The following is a 17,832-nucleotide window of genomic DNA, read 5'->3' as shown; positions in this document are numbered from 1 at the left end:
CAAGACTTTATCAGTAAAAAGATACTGAACAAATTGTAATCTGGTAAACCTGTAGCTAGATAGCTAGATGATCTTGACCAGTGAATGTCTTTTCTACTATCTTTCAAAACAAGTGCTCACTGATACTAGTGACATGATTTCCAGTGGTCAAAATACTAAGTTTGGCATATTACTGTAGCAATTTTTATTGTAGCAACTGGACTGGTTTTCATGAGGTTCTTGTCTCTGAGCAGCTCTTGTGTTAATTAATTACACAGCTGGAAATACAAACATCCACAGTTCTTAACAGTCCAGGGACTGCAGACACTGCTATTTTTCAGTGAATCCTCCCAGCCCTTTTTTAATGCTTATCAGAGTGGGAGTTTCAGGAGTCAGCAAAATCTGAGGAACAAACAACACTGTCTAGGTAATGTCTGAAGAAGCTGTGTCCTAGTAATGCAGGTTCCAATCTCCTTTAGCAGCGACTGTAAACAGCTACAGAGCTGGGGTGTGGACATACCTTGGACTGCATCTGCACATCCAGTTTTAGCATTATGAATATTGAGACATATTTCAGTCTAAAAAGAGATAGCCATTGTAGAATTTGTGAAGTTTTCCTCCTACTATAAATGAACAATATAAACAGCAGCTACCAGTACGGTTTTCCTTTCATTTAAAGAAAGCTTGCCAAGAAGGTTGACCACTTGTACTGTCCTCTTGAGGAAATGCCTACATACTACAGTGAGAAACCCTGATTAGCTGCTAGTATTCTTACATTTTGATTTCAATAAAAATGTCAATTTTTTTTCACCAGCATACATAAATTTCAGTGAGTAGAAGGAGGGGGGGGGAGGAAATCTCATTATTTGACATTTATTTCTGCACCATCCAGTTTTACCCCCTTAGAAACTCAAGAAATAAGTTCTACTGTGTAATAGGTTGTTAGATCCACTGCTAAGGGTAGCAAGTCACTGTGCTATATTGCCCTTACTACCCTTGTATACAACATTCAGTTAAAAAACAACCTGAAGTTACTTGTTTTCCTTTAAGTTTCCTTTAATATTTAACTAATTATTAAGGAGGAGGCAGTGTTTACTTTCCCTTTCCTGGAGTATTTGTCAAGTTTAACCAGATGCAGTAGAAATTTGTATTTTTTGTCTCAAATTTGCATATGGAACTACTCCTTGCTCTTTAGTCTTCAGACTGTTTGCAAAAGAAGGCTAGTGAATAGAAGTCATATGGAAAGCTACTTCTATGAGTGTATTTGTTATTGCATTGGTACTAATATTCTGGTATATTCTGCAGACTTGACTGTAGGCAAAACTGAAAATTACTGGAATCTATTTCCCGAATCCCATAATAATTAAGGTCGGAAAAAAATTCCAAAATCGAGTTCAACCTCTGACCATCACCACCCTGCCAAATAACTCACAGCACTAGATGCCATGTCCAGTCATTTCTTAAACACTCCCAGGGGTGGTGACTCCATCCAACACTTCCATGGGCAGCCCATTCCAATGCCTGGCAACCCTTTCAGTGAAGGAAGTCCTCCTGATGTCCAACCTGAACTGCCCTGACCACAGCTTGAGGCCATTTCCTCTTGTCCTGTTACTTCTTAGCAGGGAGAACAGCCAAACCCCACCCAGCTATACCCTCCTTTCAGGCAGTTGTAGAGAGTGATAACGTGCCCAAGCCTCCTTTTCACCAGCCTGAACAACCCCAACTCAATCAGCTGCTCCTCACAGAACTTGTGCTCCACAGCTACACCAGCTCCACTGCCCCTCTCCAGACACGCTCCAGCAGCTCCATGTCCTTCCTGGAGTAAAGGGCCCAAAACTGAGCACAGATTTGAGGTGCAGCTGCACCAATGCTGAGTACAGGGGACAATCCCTGCCCTGCTCCTGCTGGCCACACCATTGCTGGCACAGGCCAGGATGCCATTGGCCTTCTTGGCCACCTGGGCTCACATTCAGTCACTGGGCCCAGCACCCCCAGGCCCTTTTCCTGTGAGCAGCTTTCCAGCCACTCTGTATCAGCTTGTGGCACTGCCTGGGGTTGTTCTGCATGAACTAAAAACTGGAGGTAGGCTATGAGCACTGAACTTTTGAAATCAATATGTCATCCAAACCTACATAAAATCAGGGCAATCAGTAATGGATGAAGAATATGTACGGATACCATTACCTGAGGCATAAGCTGTCATTGCTAGTCTTCCAATTAAAGTATACATTTTTATAGACAGACCTGCTCTAATAGCAGCAAGTTAGAAAAGCACAGCAGAGTTCTGGAGTGCAAGATTCTGTTGTCTAGAAAATGTATTTGGATTTCCAGCTTCTTAAACAAGAAGCTTTTAATGCTTTTCCACTTAATGTTTGAGTTGACAATGTCAGAAACTCACTTTGGTTGAACAGCATATGAAGTAACGTGCATGACACTTCCCTATGTGACCTGTAACAAAGCTTTTTGTTTAAACTGAGGTCTTAGCCTAACCCTTGTACAAGTTCCCTTCCTCAATGACTTCAACCACAACAAGACTTGGGTTTAAAAAAATAAATCTGAAGTTAGCCTGATGAACAAGAAGAGAATCAGACTCCCAGAAATCATACAACCCAGCATTCATTTGTAGACAAGTGTTGTTATGTTTTAGGATTAAACCAAGTTATGTTTAATGAAAGTACAATATAACATTTATATCCCCTTAGTAGAGGTAGAAAGCCAGTGTTTTAATCTAATCCATTCAGATCAGAAATACTGATACCAGATACTGATTTATTGCTATTAGTGATAACCAAATTTGAGAGCTTATACTGTCAGCAAGGTAGCATGAATACAGTTGCAATCTCCAATATTCAGAGTAAAACATATCCACATCTGTAGTAAGACAATAGCAGATTCTACCAAGAATCTGCTGCTTCTTGTAAACATTGTATTTGTGCAGATGTTTAATTTCTAAAATCATGAAAGGCAAGGTTAGTAGCAGAAAACACATCCAGTTTCACATTCGGCAATATAAGAACCCTGCTCTTCAAGGACAACTAAAAACCTAGCAGCACATTTCAAACAATATTACAAGTTTTTTCTTAATTACCCACCCTTCAAAGTCCCTCCCCACCCCCCCAAATCAAATCAAGACAACAAAATTCTGACACGAAAAATAAAGTGCAGTACCCAGAAAAATAAGTGTCAAGAAAATAGCCATGTTTGTTTCTTTGGGGAAAAAAAAAAAAAGGGAAATAAAAGAGTACTTCGCCTCAGTCTTAAAAAGTACTAAAATGTGTCCATCATTTTGGATTCTTCTTCATCTCTTTGTATCACAGAGTTGAAACTGCAGACATCTGCGTTTATGGAACCTTGTAGATCTCCTGTGTTCTGCAACAGATGAAAAACTGACAGCTTAATGCTTCATAATTATATAGATGGAGGGGGAGAGAGAGAGAAACAAAGACTGCTTCCATTGTCCATCTTATGATGAGACAAATTTACAATAGAAAGGAAGTAAGATCTGATAACATCCTCCACCCCTATTTTGTCACTGTGTCAAGAATTTTTTAAATTTGCTAGCATAGCTTGTATTTGATCTTAATACTTCTAGCACCTAACTGCACATTTATATAAAATTCAGCTGTTTGATCTACCTCTGAGAGGTACTTTAATCAAATTATTTCAAACAAATACTTTCAATTGTGACTCCTTACTAATACATAATTTTTGACAATCTTTTAAGTTGTTTCTTCATTACAGAATGTGGCCATAACTGGAACTGCAAAAAACACCTAAGCATACCCTTTTATAGGAAGACTTTCCTTAAACTTAAACTTCCTTAAAGTTGTGAGGCCCCTGGTAGTGTTCAAGGCCTGGCTGGATGGGGCTGTCTGGCCTATGAAAGGTGTCCCTGCCATGGCAGGGAGTTTGGAACTAGATGATCTTTAGGGTCCGCTCCAACTCAAACCATTCTATGATTCTGTAACTTACTTGACTGATCCCATGATTTTACACTGCTTGTGGTGATGACTGGGAATACAGTTCTAAGATCTGATCAGATTTATCATGCAGTGTTTATTTTAGGAATGAAAATGTAAAGGCAATGAACAAACATATACTTTTGACCTTTTGCTGATGCTCTGAATTCCAGCAAGTAAAAAGAAAGGCCATAAATGCCTTGTGTATTAATAACACTGCATGATATATCCTAAGCACTAGCAATTCAAGAAATAATCCTCTTTATATCTCAGAAAGGTACAGCTTCTCTAGTAGGACCTAATCCTGCTTTAGTTAAATTAAATTTTGGAAATAATAAACCTACCTGTAAAAAAGATGTCCATTCTCCCACACAGCCAGGACTGACATTGAGATCATGGAGTAACATGGTTTGAAAGCCATGCGATTGTGACCAGATTCTCACTCTCGCCTTGAATGCCTCAAGTTCACTTTTAAAGGCCTCAAAGTAGCCTTCTCCTGTCTGCAAAGAAAAAAATGAAGTATTTGTTCTTTAGTCATTTGTTCTTTTGAATTGTAAGCTTACACAGTGCTGAAAAAAATCCAGGCAGTAATGACACGTTATACCTTTTGGGGAATAACACCTGTGAACAACTCAGGGATAAAGTTAGTCAATTTAAAGTTGTTTCATGCAGATTTATGTTTCATGCAGATTTCTTTTTAAGACAATCTGTAGCATTTATATGCTTAAGTAAAGTAGCTGATTTATCTGAGAACATGTAAAATCGAACCTAATTTTAGCCTGTAATTTATTCCAACTCAGAAGGTATCCTTACAACAGGTGCTTGTTGAAGCCCTTAGATCAAAAGTAAAGCACAAACTAACCCACATTTTAACTATACTAGTTTAGGCAACATTAAGATCCATTAGAGTCTTGAACAACTGAACAGTCTATAGCAAATCACAGTTTCAGTTTTCCCACCTTTTTCCTACGAAGCTCTGGATTGCCCTATTTCAGTCATGAGAAAGGGACACTTTATATAGCTGCCTCACAGTAAGGGGGAGACTTTGAAAACGTGTGTAATTAGTCAATAGTCAGACCAGTTTGAGATCCGTTCGTGTTTGCTGTTCTTAGTTATTACTCGTCTGTGACACACCTGCTGTCCCCCAGCCGCATCTTGCTTTCCACCTACAAGCAAAATCCGCTAAGCTTTCATTAGCAGAACCAGAATTATAACAAAGTGTTCTATCTAGAAAATAATTGCTATCAAAACTCTTTCCCATAAGCCTAAATCAGTCAAAAATTTCTTTAGCTTCACATGGTTGGGAAGAAATCCCTTCTAAAACACTTGTCTCGTATCAAGAGTTTCTCACATTATTACCCAAGTTGACTTACTTTGGCTTTTTGGAAAAAGAGACGAAAACATCCTCTTGGATCCACATTGCAGCTTCTGGCAATTTCTATAATAAACTGCATTACAACTGCTTGGTGTGCTACTTGCTCCATCAGAGCTCTTTTCTGAAAAAAAAGTTAGTCATGATTTAAAGATATATTTCTAAAATTCAGCAGAATTTCCTTTTGTTCCAGTTCCTAAGCAGATGTGAACTGATGCTTACAGAAATAAGAGGACTCATAGTTAGCTCTAACTAGACATAAATGTGACAATGCACTATCAATAAAGTAGAGGGGGCTGGAAGAACAGTTAAACAGCTAATGAATTTGGTCACATTTCTACTGTGCAAATAGGAAAATGTGTGCTTCCAAAGATTTAAACATCTTCATACCTGTTCAGCTTCTAGATGAAAACACCACAACATGAGATATCTAGATGTTTCTTCACATACAAGGTATGGATGATCAGACAAAAACCTTTGACTATCATCCCATCTGCTCAGCATGCCTAATAAGAGAAACACAGTTAAGATATTCTAAACAGATAAATGATTTAATGCAGCAAGGAAGTTACCTGTGTTGATACCAAGTATACATAACAACTTTGCAATTTACTAACCTCAGAATAACAGCATGCAGCTAAATTTGGGGGTTTTATTTATACATCTATCAATGCTGAAAGAGCATCACTAGAAGGCATAATTAGTCTTTGAAGATACTAAAAGCAGATTATAACAGTCATGCACTTCTAGTAATGCTGATAATTTATTTTTAATCAGTCCTCACAAGCTAACAAAGTGGTGCAAATATCTGTTAATTACAACATCAAATAGCTTAAAAAGTTTATGGACAGATATTTACATTAAGTGATTCTAACAAACACAAATCCTCTAAATGTTTGCAAATAAAAACACAAAGAACAGAACCTGTAATCTGTCAAAAATTAAAGAATATAGTTTGCTAGACTTTTAGAGAATTCAAATTAATTATACAAACACCTTGATCTCAAAAAACAAACCCAGTATTTCCAGTATTGGAAAGTTAATTAGAACTTTGAATGGCAGTATCATGGCACTAGCTTCAAGTAACAAGCCAAATGTAAAAATCAGAACTCAATACTCATAGCACTTCCAGTTGTCCTATCTCTGACAGTCATTATTGGCAACAGGTACCAGATGTACAGCTTCACCCGTCTATCAGCACATAATTATAACAGGGCTAAAGATAATTCAATGGTAATGACCTGAGCTAATCTTAATTCTAGCAAACAAATGCTGAGAGAGAAAGCAACAGGTTGTATTTCTTTTAGACTGTTTTCAAGTTACTCTGTGCAAGTTCTTCATTGTTTTGAAGCCAGAAGAGGATCCAGAAGCAAGACTCATGCAATATAGCGGAGTCCACACTGCCCCTTGGCAGAGCTAGCATGGAACAAGTGACTTCAGAAAGCATTAATGTACTGTGGCTTTCTACAATGGACTTATGTATCACAAATTAAAATAATAACATGGCTTTGAACTCAGGAAGTATTAAAAAAAATTACCTTCTGTAATAAGGTTGCTTCTTTAACAGTCTAATTTGAATTTAGACAAAGAGTAATTTTGCCCAACTCTCAGCTAGGAAGCCTACAAGATAGCCTCTTCTTTTTTTACCTGCTGAAATGCACAGCAGGAGAGATATTTTCTAATTCCAATATCATTACACTGAATAGTTAAGGTACTTAAGAGAACCTGTGCCTATTACTACTATTTGCATACTCTTGACAGTGTTGTGCCTTTACTTGATACTTGAAAGGCTTGCTAAGGTTAACAGGGCTCAAAGCCCTTTCTTTAAAACTGCTTTAAGTCCTCCAGAAGCCAAAAAAAAAAAAAAAAAAAAGTAAAAACAACTTTGTAAGAACAACTGAATTCTGCCAATCCAGTCTTATTCTTGATTGTTCCAGAATTCCAAATATGGCAATACTATACTATAGCACGAAACCAGCCCGAATGGCAAGCACTTCAGAGAACCCTACAAATTTTAGATTACAAGATCAGCTTTGTGCTCAGTCGAGTTTAACAATTGTGACAGAGCTAAAGTGACACCTAGTGGATAACTAAGTATAGTTTTAAACGCACAATTCTGAGCACACATACTCTCAGTGTAGGTGTTAACAAATATGTCCATTTAATCAGCCATTACCCTTATAAATTAACAGGTAACAGAAAATCATTTAATAAAAGATTTAACTTAATCTCCTTTAAAAAAGGAGGGAGCCATGGATGACCCAGCCACTTTTATATACATGACTTATATGTCTAGGAATGTCCCTGTCTTTTCCCACTGGTGTGGAATATCCCTGGAGTCCTGATAAAATAAAACTGAACAGTCTGTCATTTAGGTCTTTCATTTATTAGCATTCATTCTGTACAAGAAGGAGCAAACCAAAAAATTCTGTAGGAACCACAAGATGTTGGAAAAGCAGACTCACCGAAGTGTCTAATCTTTTGTTCATGTTTTTGCATAAGTGGTTCAGACACAGACTCATCTTCAATTTCTTTTCTTTTTTGATTAATAAAACTCTGAGGAAGAGAAAGATTGTACTATTACATAAAATCCACACATACATACTGTTTAGTGACATAAAGGAGTGTGGTGGTTTGACAGGAAATGTGTTTTTTGGGATGCTGTGTTTTTGACCAATGGATATTCAGGCTTTAATATTGGCATTTAACCTGGCCATTGCAACATGGACACACCTCTGAGAACATGGGGTTAAAAGCAGAGCTCTCCCCTGGGAGCCTCCTCTTGGGTTTCTGGTGGGAAAGAGTTCGGGTCTCTCCCCCGGCCCAGCTGCTGGCTGGGCAGGGGGAGGGGAAAGCCATGTGGCCGAGAGAGGTAGGCCTGAGCCCGGGGGTGGAAGAGAGAGAGAGAGAGAGAGAGAGACCGGGAGCCATCGGGCAGCCCCCCCTGAGAGACACAGAGAGAGAGAGAGGGAGACGCTGCCTGAGACTGTAACCTTGAAGCTTGATAAACATGGGCCTGTGCCGGCAGCACGGCTGGGACGGAGAAGAGGGGGGGGTTCAGCCGGCCGCTTGTAGGAGCTTTTAACCCCTTTTTGGAGAATGAGAACTTTACAGATCATTGACCTTTCCTAGAAGAGAGATAGAGTGGAAGATGAGGAAGGAAATGGGCCAGTGTGAGAGAGGTCTGGGCAAGCGAGAGATAGTGGAAGAATAGAGAAGAATCCTAGTGGGAAGAGATGATGGAGTAGCTTTTGCTGGACTCTTTTTGTATAGCCATGGACAGAACCATGTTCCTTGTGACACAGAGACTGCATCTAGGGGGAGGCAATGGCCTCAGAACCAAGAGGGTTCAGTGTTGGTGCCCCTCGGCCCCAGGGAGTGAAAAATATGGGGGGGACAGGTGTCCCAAAGGAGAGACTGTGGGGACAGGTGTCCCAAAGGAGAGACTGTGCCTTTTTTGGATCGGGACAGAGCATCCTTAAAAGACAACCCTAGAAGCAGCTCTGGTCCGTGTTCAGTGGTGAGAGCACTGGACATGAAAGGAAGAAGTCACGACGGCAGATGTACTCCGGGCGGTGCCACGAGTGACACAGAAACACACGAGGCTTCAGCTGTGTTTCCAGGGGAAGCCCATGGTACAAGAAGGACTCCTCTCCTCTTGATGAACTGAGGATTGATTGTCTAAAAGGTGCTGCTGGACCGAGAGTTGGTGATTTGAGGAATAGATGTATTGTGTTGGAAATTTGGTGGGGGGAGGAGGAAATGCACTTGTGAAGTTTTCATTTTCCCTGTGTGTGTGTTCCTTTTTATCTGTAGTTGTAGAGTAGTTAATAAAGTTCTGGTTCTTTTTTTCCCTAAGTAGGAGCCTGCTTTGCTTATTCCTGGTCACATCTCACAGCAGAAACCAGGGAGAAGGTATCTTCATGGGGGCACTGGCATCATGCCAGTGTCTAACCATGACAAGGAGTTATTATACTTTAACATACTACTATTTAAATGGCTATGTTCTAATTTTAGAGTTGTATCATATTTGAGGATTTTTTTCAGAAAGTGTCTTACCTAGTAACAGAATTTCAAAGTTTCCTTATAATCTCTGAAAAACTTCTGTTTTCATACAGGAACTTACTGATTTGTTAGTAATGAGAATCATGTACATTGCAGTCTGGATCAGGAGAAATTAGGAGATGTGATAGTGATGAGAAACTAATTTTTGCTTTTTTATATTCTTCATGTCTATTTGTAGCTGTGTAGCCTATTATTGTATAGCTATATAGATTCATAGCTAGAATTTTACCTACTTGGTTAGCAAGAAAGACAAAATACATTCCTAAAAGCTCAATCCTCATCTAGTTTCTTCTGAAGCCAAGGACAACACTCTACCATAAAGCACTAGAGAGGAATTGGGGCTTCAGAAGAGGGCATATTACCTGCCCTTGGTGCAGCTGTGCTGTCCTGAACCACCTCCCTGTCCTACGTGTGCCTGAGCACAGCTCCTAGAAAGGTCTATTCCATGGTATATTCCATGACCTTCGAGGCACAGAGGTGAGTGACATATTGTGTTTTTGTTCTGTACAAGACACAGAAGACACTCAGAGACTAGTAACAACTGGAATGAACAAAACAGGCTAGCACTTGCTTCCACACACACATGATGTAGGTCATACCTTATTAAAAACTTCTTTACTAACAGGATCTGTGTTCCATAGATTCTGTCGTTCCCTCTGGTTTAGCGCTTCTTCTTTTCTTCTCCACTCTTCCTCCCTCCATCTCAACTCGGCAGCTTCAGTCCTTGCTTGAGCAGATTCCTGATCACAGGATTCTGAATTATGCAGTGCTAAATTACCAAATTTTTGCTGGGCTTCTGCTAGGTTCCATGTGCATTCTACAGAGTGCTTCACAAACTCTCTTTCTTTTTGGCAGGCTAATTCAATCCCTTGGCTGTATGTCTGTGAGGAAAATCAGACATGCTATTTATGGAGAGAAAATTGTTGATTTACAGTTTCTATAGAAGCAGACTGGCCTAAATCCCAAAGCTAATAATAATGCACCTGGAAGGCACCTTAGATATGCAGCATTATAATAGCAGAAGTGATGAAGCATGGCAATGTACAGCTATGTCTTCTAGAAAGAGATTTCCAATTCAAGTCACCCTAAGTTTATTAAGAGTATTTGCAGAATCATGGATCATGTGCTGCTATCAGTAATAGTCTCAAGACTGTAAAAATACTTTTGACACAGCTGAAATCCCTCTGGCTGTCTTAGGGCTGGAACATTAGCAGCAGCCAAGTGTCAGAATACTCTGAATATACACTTCTGATAAGAAAGTATTGGGCTTACAATGTCAGATCACAACAGTAAAGTAACTGCTACTCCCTGCATTTCAGTATTAGTACCCAAACAAATGGCCAACATCTTCTCTTGAACTGACACAAGAAGTGGTATTTAAGTTATAAAGCGGCCAAGGCCCAGCACAAACACATGCTCCTTCAGGTCAAATCTGTTGAGGATGTCACCACTCATAACTGGGAGAGAAAAGGGACATCTTAAACAACCCTATTTATATTATTTCCAGGTGTGTGCTCAGAATTCACACTCACTAATATGCCAAGCCTTTCTCACCAAGAGTGAAGAAAAATGCATCCATATGCATTAGTTCCTCAGCCTTCCACTGCCACGTTATGAAATCTGCAGTGCTGATAGCCTCTGGCAGGGGCACACGAAGGACAATTTGTGAAAGACTATCTGAAGGAAACTTTAACGCAAGTAAATCAAACTTATTGTCCCAACTTTGTCTGAGAACTACAGCAATTTTATTTCTGCAGTAACAAGAAGAAAATTCCACCGTTGGAAAAGTAACGTCATGGCAGCTGCTTGTGAGACCACACAGAATTCCTTACAACGCGTTTATAAATCGCCGCCTCGCCCTGGCCAACAGAGAAACACACCGCCTACCTATCTGCTCCTTGGGCACGGGGACGCTGGGATAACTCAGCCCAGCTCCTTCCGCATCGCCTGCCCGCGGTGGAGCTGCTACCAGGGCGGCCCGCCAGACCCCACCTGTCCCCACCGGCCCTCGGAGCCCCGGCGGGCGCTCCGGCACGGCCCCGGCTCGGCAAGGCGACCCCGCTCCCGCCGCCGCCCCTCCGCGGGCCGCGCCGCCCGGCACCGACCCGCACCGCGCCCCCGGGCGCCAGACGCGGGGAGAGGGGCCGGGGCTGCGGGGCACGGGCGTACCTGCACCTCCGGCAAGCGCTGGCGGAAGGCGGCAGCCTGTGTCCGCTCCTCGTCCTCCTCCTCCGGGGCGCCGCCGTCCCGGGAGCGCGGCAGCCACAGCGCCATGCCCGGTGCCGTCCCGGCGGCGCGACCCGTTCGCCGGAACTGGGGTAGCGACACTTCCGCCGATGGCAGCGAGGCCGGGAGCACCCGCCCTCGGCGCGTCGGGAGGAGCGAGTGGCGAGCTCGCCTCAGGGGCGGTAATAAAGGCAGCGGGGCCGGCGGGGCGGGCCCTGCCGCGGGTCCGCCTCGGCCCCGGCTCCGCCCCGGCCCCAGCTCCCGCCCTTGCCGTGGGTGGCGCCTCTGTCCGTGCCTCCGCCTTTGTGCCTGGTTCGTCGCTGTCTCTGCCGCTGGCCCTGTCCTGTGCTGTCAGTTGTCCCTATGCCTTTCCCTAATCCTGCCTTTTCCGTGCCTCTGGAAGGCCGCTCACCTTCCTGCAGGCTGCTGCACGGCACTGGCAAACAACCACGTGTGTGTGTGTGTGTACATATATATACGATCCTTCAGTCCTAAGAGCTCCTGGGGTGCTGTCTAGGGTGTTGTAATAGCTTGGCTCTCATCTGGGAATGGAAGTTAGCATATAATGAGGCCATACCTTTGTGATAGCGCCCCTGCAGAGATTAAAATGTGCCCTCGTTGTAGCCGTACTTTTTTACCCATGGATTGGCTGTTTAGCTCTTCCTCCAAACAGAAGGTGCTGATTGATTCTTTGGGGGTCGTAGGTGTAAAGTTTGCAAGAAAAATACGCCAGGAGCTTCAGATTAAATGGGAAGGTAGGGGACCTGTTGCTGTGTGTTGTTTAACAAAAGGATTACTGCTGTGGCCAAAGGGATTATATGTTGATCACAACAGTCCTCATCAGATAGAAGAAAAAGAAAATTATGGTTTTCATTCAATCATTTTCTTGTAATCAAATGTTTCTGTGAAATGCTAAGGCCTATGACATTTAGTCCCTGTTACATGGGACAATAAAAGCCAAAAATACAAAATGAGAGAACTCCCAATGATAGCTCTTAACCTGGCATTTTGAGGTTATCAGTAATAACACCAAGGGCCACTGAGTCCGTTCTGAGATAGGGTCCTGCAGACCTGGACTGGTGCACATGCCTAAGACTAGACCAAGGAGTTTCATGTGAAAGTATTCTTTTCTTTCATAAGGGTACATTTCCTGATATGTTTCTGGCTGAGAAACCAAGATATTTCTCAGTTTGTGCATCTTGGATGAACACAAAAAGGCAGAATGAATGCCTTCCCCCTGTTACTTCTCTCTTGTCTCATAAGGTGTGCTTTGAAAAGGTGTCTTTGGTTTGTTGTATGTTTTGGGATAGAAACTGATGTCTCAAGTCTTGTATGAGGTATAATTCAGGTGTAATGTTATTTATCTTTACAAGTGATAAGTTATTCTTGTTTCACATGTATCTCAGCATAATAAGATGCATTATTAGGCCCATTCCTCAAATGGAACTGTACATTTCTTTAAGATTTTATGATCTGGAATGTTGACATAAGTGATAATGAGAGGTCATCTCCAACATGGACAGTTCTTACCTAATATTAGTAACAGCAATAGTCTATATGAGGGTAATTGAAGTTATTTTGATTCAGATATGATTGATCTGGGATCAATATGATGCCCTAATTATAATATGGCTATCATCTGTTGAGCTTTCTGTCTGTATAGAAGACATATTATGTAAATGAAGATCTAAATAAATGATGGACGAGTGGTTTTAGTGCACTTTTACATGTCACTCAAACACCTGGAACTGATCATAAGAGGAGTGTCAGTGTTTTTCCTGTATCTTATTGTATGTTATGCATGTTGTGTTTCAAGATTGTTTTTTAAAAAATGGTGTAAGACAGCATGCCTGTGGCTACTGACAAGCAAGCCCATGCTGAAACCATTTGCAAAACAGGTATGCAATAAGTTTAGAGGAACAGTATATTTCTTATCTATTTGGTCCAAAGTCTTCTTGATAGTTTTCCAAATTACTCTTACTACCTGTATGTTTCTCAAAAAATGTTTACATCTGGCTCTCAAGAGGCTTTTCTTTGAGTAGCATGATTGCTTTTCCTTTCCCCTCTGGTTGTCCTTGACACAAGTGGAAAACCACACATGGAAACTAAACTATTATTCTCATTAAGGCCTTTTCGCAGTCTCAAAACAGATGCAACTCTGAACACATAACTCTTTGATCTCTATGCAATGAAATCCCACAGCCATGTTATAACCAGAAGTGGGAAATGTAACCCACTTCCAAAGAGTAGTTTCTTATACGTTTACTTAATGCTAAGTAATTCACATGAAGTAGGTCTTGTTAGATAAGTTCATCTTTTTTCTTACCACACATTAGGGGTTTTTTGTGCCTGTCACCTTCATTAGTAGGTGTTGACAAACAGTGAAGTAGCACATTTTCTTGGAGAAAACATTGCTTAGGTCAGCCCTCTTTAAAAAAGACTTGCTAAAATATTGTCTGAAAACACTGCCGTCATTCAAAGAAGGACGTTAATGCCTTAAAAAAAAAAGAGCAGCAAATATTAATAAAACAAGAGGAATGCAGCTGAATGCATCTTCTCTAAATAGGTAGAATGTCTGACTTTTATGCCCAAATAAAATCAGTGGTAAAATTCCAATTTACTTCAAAGGGGTCAGAATTTCACTCCAAGGTGTGCAAAGAGCATTTGAATAAGACACAATTCATTGTAGCAAAATAGACAAGAGCTAAAGGCAGTCAAATGCATTCAAATTTGTTTCTTAAAAGGTATTTCACAGGTGATATCTTAACTGATTTTGTTTTTATAAGACATTCAAACACACTTTACATAATACACAGAAACATAAAGGAAAACTTCCTTACATTTTCTCATTTGCCCATAACCTCTGTGGAGAATTACTGTCCTTTAAGGTGTTTAGAGTTACAGCTTTTAATCTTTTAATTTGGGAGGTGTCCTATAGGATTGGCTGAGAATTCAAGTGTTTTTCAAACATATATTTCCTAATTGTGGTTCTTCTGGTTTACAGTTCAAAGAATTTTACTCAGGGTACTGTAAACCTGATATTTTTTCCCTACAAATTACAGGCTGTTCTAAAGTCGATGCCTATATGAATGAATATGAAATTTCAGCTTTGTTTTTTACAAAACATTGCATAACTTAAAAAATGTAAATCATATCCTAAAATACACGGTAACATATAATATTAGCTAAGTGTTTTGCTCAGTGGCTGCTTGGCAAAAAATATGAGAATTATTTTGAATAGATATTGAAGTGTTCCTGTGAATGCTGGTTTGTTTAATGAGTGTTATAATTAATTTATTTGCTTCTTACTGTTTTCCCATAGATGTTTGAAGGTGCTTTAGCTCCTGCTGAAGAAAGCAAAATATAGAAAGTGTGATATTTGAATAGGTGATAATTAAAACTGAAAAAGTAGATCCATGTATTCACATAATGAGTCTCTTTCTCTGACTGTCTTTCCAGAGTACATGACCTGGTACATATTGGTCCCCCTTTATGTTGCACTTATTTGAGCCTTTTGAATGTCAGCCTTTATAAGCAAGCTGCCCTCAAATAAATTACATCATTTTTCCATTCTTAGGACAGGCTGTGTTCTGACACCTAGTGTGATACACTGGGCTAACTTGACATTGTGCTTTTCATTTTTCTATCAGCAATTTTGCATTTTGAAGTCTAACAGGTAATGTCACATTTAATGGTTAGGCAGTCTTTTAAAAGCCAAAATCTATTGCTTGTAAGGGGATATAGGAGAGAAAAAAAATTATTTACAACAATGGCCTGTCTACATTCTGTTTTGCCATTGCTAGTAAACTTTCAACCGTCATACCTACAGAAGCATATGTTTAGTTAAAATATTTTTATTTATTTATAAAATTTTATTTTTATTTATTTATAAAATTTTAATTTAAGCTATTTCCTTAATAGCTATTTAAGCTATTTCCCTTAGCTTTAATTCACTTGCAATTCCTTTGTCTTAAAAGGGTTTCAGGTTTTTGTCCTTCTGGAGCAAGCCATTCCTGTTAAAATCAACAGAAGCTCAAGCAGAAGCCACTGACTATCCCATTATCCTGATGGATTTACAATCCATCAGGTATCAATCACAGAGACCGACTGTCCTGATAGTACTTTTATGTGTGTATCTATTAATAATGAAAATAATATTAGAACAAATACTTAAGGAACCAAAGTAGATAGTAGCTCTGCATCTATCTCCTTTCTCATCTATCGTTTATCCACTCTTCTCATTTCTTTGCTGTTCTCCCTCCATTCCTTTCTGTATGCGTAGCTTTTGATTACAGTCCCAGGTGTAAACAGTACATCTATTCTATCACTCAGCCACCCTGCTGTATTTTATTTTTCATCTATCACTTAATGTAATAAAATTTGAATTAACTCATCTTGTGTCTTCAGGTAATAGGCAAATAAATATAAATATTCTTCCATATGCTAATTGATTTGATACTGTAAAGGATATTAGTATCAGGATACTAAGGATACTGGTGTTAGTTTTATGTCATGCACCCTAGCTTTCTCTCCCTTATAAATTTAAGGCCCTCCTCCACTGGTATTTCTTTCTACTCCATAATTACTTGTATATTGTGGGTACACATTTGAGTAAAAAAAATTCTTTTCTGATTTGAATAGTTTGAATGATTTGTTAAGATCAGTCATGATGCTTTAGTTCCTTCATCCTAATCTTCTTGTTTTTGATAGCAGTCTAGTTTTCTGGTTACATTCAACTAGAACACAAAAATGTAAAGTTCATCTTGTTAGATAGTCATCTTCAGGCTTCATATTGTGTGTTCTTGTAAGATGGGAAAAAGGCAAATGGACATGGGTTGGCAGGTGAGTGCTACTGTTGAGGTCATGGATTATGGAGCATTCATGTATGTTCTAAAACTGCAGGCTATTTACTAAAATTGGTTATTATTCTGTTACATCAAATTAAAAATATACTTTATGTTCCCCATGTTACAAATATTTCCTGTACATTTGGTATTTGTTTTTCAAGATATTTTGCTTGAGGTAGTCATCTTTCCCTTTCCTTTTTGCTTTATGCTTTGAAGAGTTGCTGGTATATTAAAGGGTAATTTGTGATACTGTTCCTGGTTCAAAAACCTCAGTGATACTGGAGAAGGATGCAAAAACTAAATTGAGATAATCTGTTATTATTATCTCTACATAAAAGCCTAAACAAGGGAAAAAAAAGAGGGTGATCTAGCTTAGTACAGAGAGTGCTCATTTTCTTGTATGATTACTTTCATGCAGGCTTTGTGGGTATCATGCTGATAACTAGGTGTAGTGTATAAAGTTTGTTTGTCCCCTGGGCATAGCGTAATTTTTCTGTGTGTCAGGACAGAAAAGACTGATCAGTAATACCTCTAAAAGGGATGAGACTCTTTTAAGTAATGCCAAAGGATTTAGCAATATCATCAACATATTTTTGCTATTTAGAATATCTGTTCTTTATTCTGCATAGTACTGACATATCCTTCATCCATCAAATGCCATCTGTTTTCATTCTTGTTGTTGTTTGGCTCTGCAAAATTATGGAGCTTTGAGATTTGGCTTACTGATTTGTACTGTGGGATATACTATCTTCTTTCAACTTTTTAAATTTAAAAGATATTGACAAAAGCAAAGTCTATTCCTCACAAGAGGACAAAAGTTTTTTTTGGTTGTTGTAAAGCTGGGATCCATTAGAAAGGCAGAAAAGCAGTGTGACTAAAAAAGATGAAACTTTGCCTGCAATCAAACATGGTAGTCTCATTATTAACTTCTACTGAAAATTGTCAGCCTTGTAGCATGGTTTGCAGGTTTTGTTTTTCCTCTGATTAGAAGTGAACATGTCCCCACTTCTGTAAAGACACAGAACCTGTCTAAGTGAAGGGAGCAGCAGCTTTTTTAGCAGAATATCTATTGTGGCCATCTTAGTGTCACATCTCAGGAAGGCAAAACCCCTGCTATACTTTCTAACCCAGATACTTGACAGTGTGCCATATAGCTTTCCTCCTGTGCTGGGAGCTTATGAAAGTATTTTCTTTCTCTGGCTGTGCCACCTGTATGGAGCAGCACTGATCTCCTTTACTCAGAACACAGTTAATAGGCTTCTGAAGGGAGAAAAGAGCTAAAGACAAGTGTGGTGTAGGGCTTGACAAGACTTTGCCATGGTAACCCAGGACGATTCACCTCCCTCATCCAAGTATGTACAATCCCAGGTACATCAAATCTGGT

General features: G+C 39.9%; 1 protein-coding gene across 1 annotated transcript; it reads right to left on the bottom strand.

Moving 5' to 3' along the window:
* Positions 1–2,728: 2,728 nt before the first annotated feature.
* Positions 2,729–11,699, bottom strand: CDC37L1 (cell division cycle 37 like 1, HSP90 cochaperone). The gene is made up of 7 exons (XM_036403188.2): positions 11,545–11,699; positions 9,975–10,256; positions 7,776–7,866; positions 5,701–5,816; positions 5,312–5,434; positions 4,283–4,438; positions 2,729–3,348 (listed from the first exon to the last, which is right to left on the bottom strand). Exons 1-7 carry the CDS (start codon positions 11,647–11,649, stop codon positions 3,247–3,249), a joined length of 975 nt encoding a protein of 324 aa, XP_036259081.1. The 5' UTR covers positions 11,650–11,699; the 3' UTR covers positions 2,729–3,246.
* Between the last annotated feature and the right edge of the window lie 6,133 nt (positions 11,700–17,832).

This window comes from Molothrus ater, chromosome Z (genome assembly GCF_012460135.2).
Source record: "Molothrus ater isolate BHLD 08-10-18 breed brown headed cowbird chromosome Z, BPBGC_Mater_1.1, whole genome shotgun sequence".
Taxonomy (NCBI): Eukaryota; Metazoa; Chordata; class Aves; order Passeriformes; family Icteridae; genus Molothrus; species Molothrus ater.
The sequence above is the reverse complement of the archived record's forward strand: the minus strand, read 5'-3'. Positions and strand labels throughout refer to the sequence as shown.

What these genes read in the sequence shown, in the direction of transcription:
- CDC37L1 (XM_036403188.2), bottom strand. Translation starts at nt 11,649, where the DNA reads ATGGCGCTGTGGCTGCCGCGCTCCCGGGACGGCGGCGCCCCGGAGGAG. An exon ending in ACAAAAGATTAGACACTTCG is followed by an intron (nt 5,817 to 7,775) that starts GTGAGTCTGCTT and finishes TTCTCTTATTAG; the next exon opens with GCATGCTGAGCAGATGGGAT. An exon ending in TTCATCTAGAAGCTGAACAG is followed by an intron (nt 5,435 to 5,700) that starts GTATGAAGATGT and finishes CTTTTTTTTCAG; the next exon opens with AAAAGAGCTCTGATGGAGCA.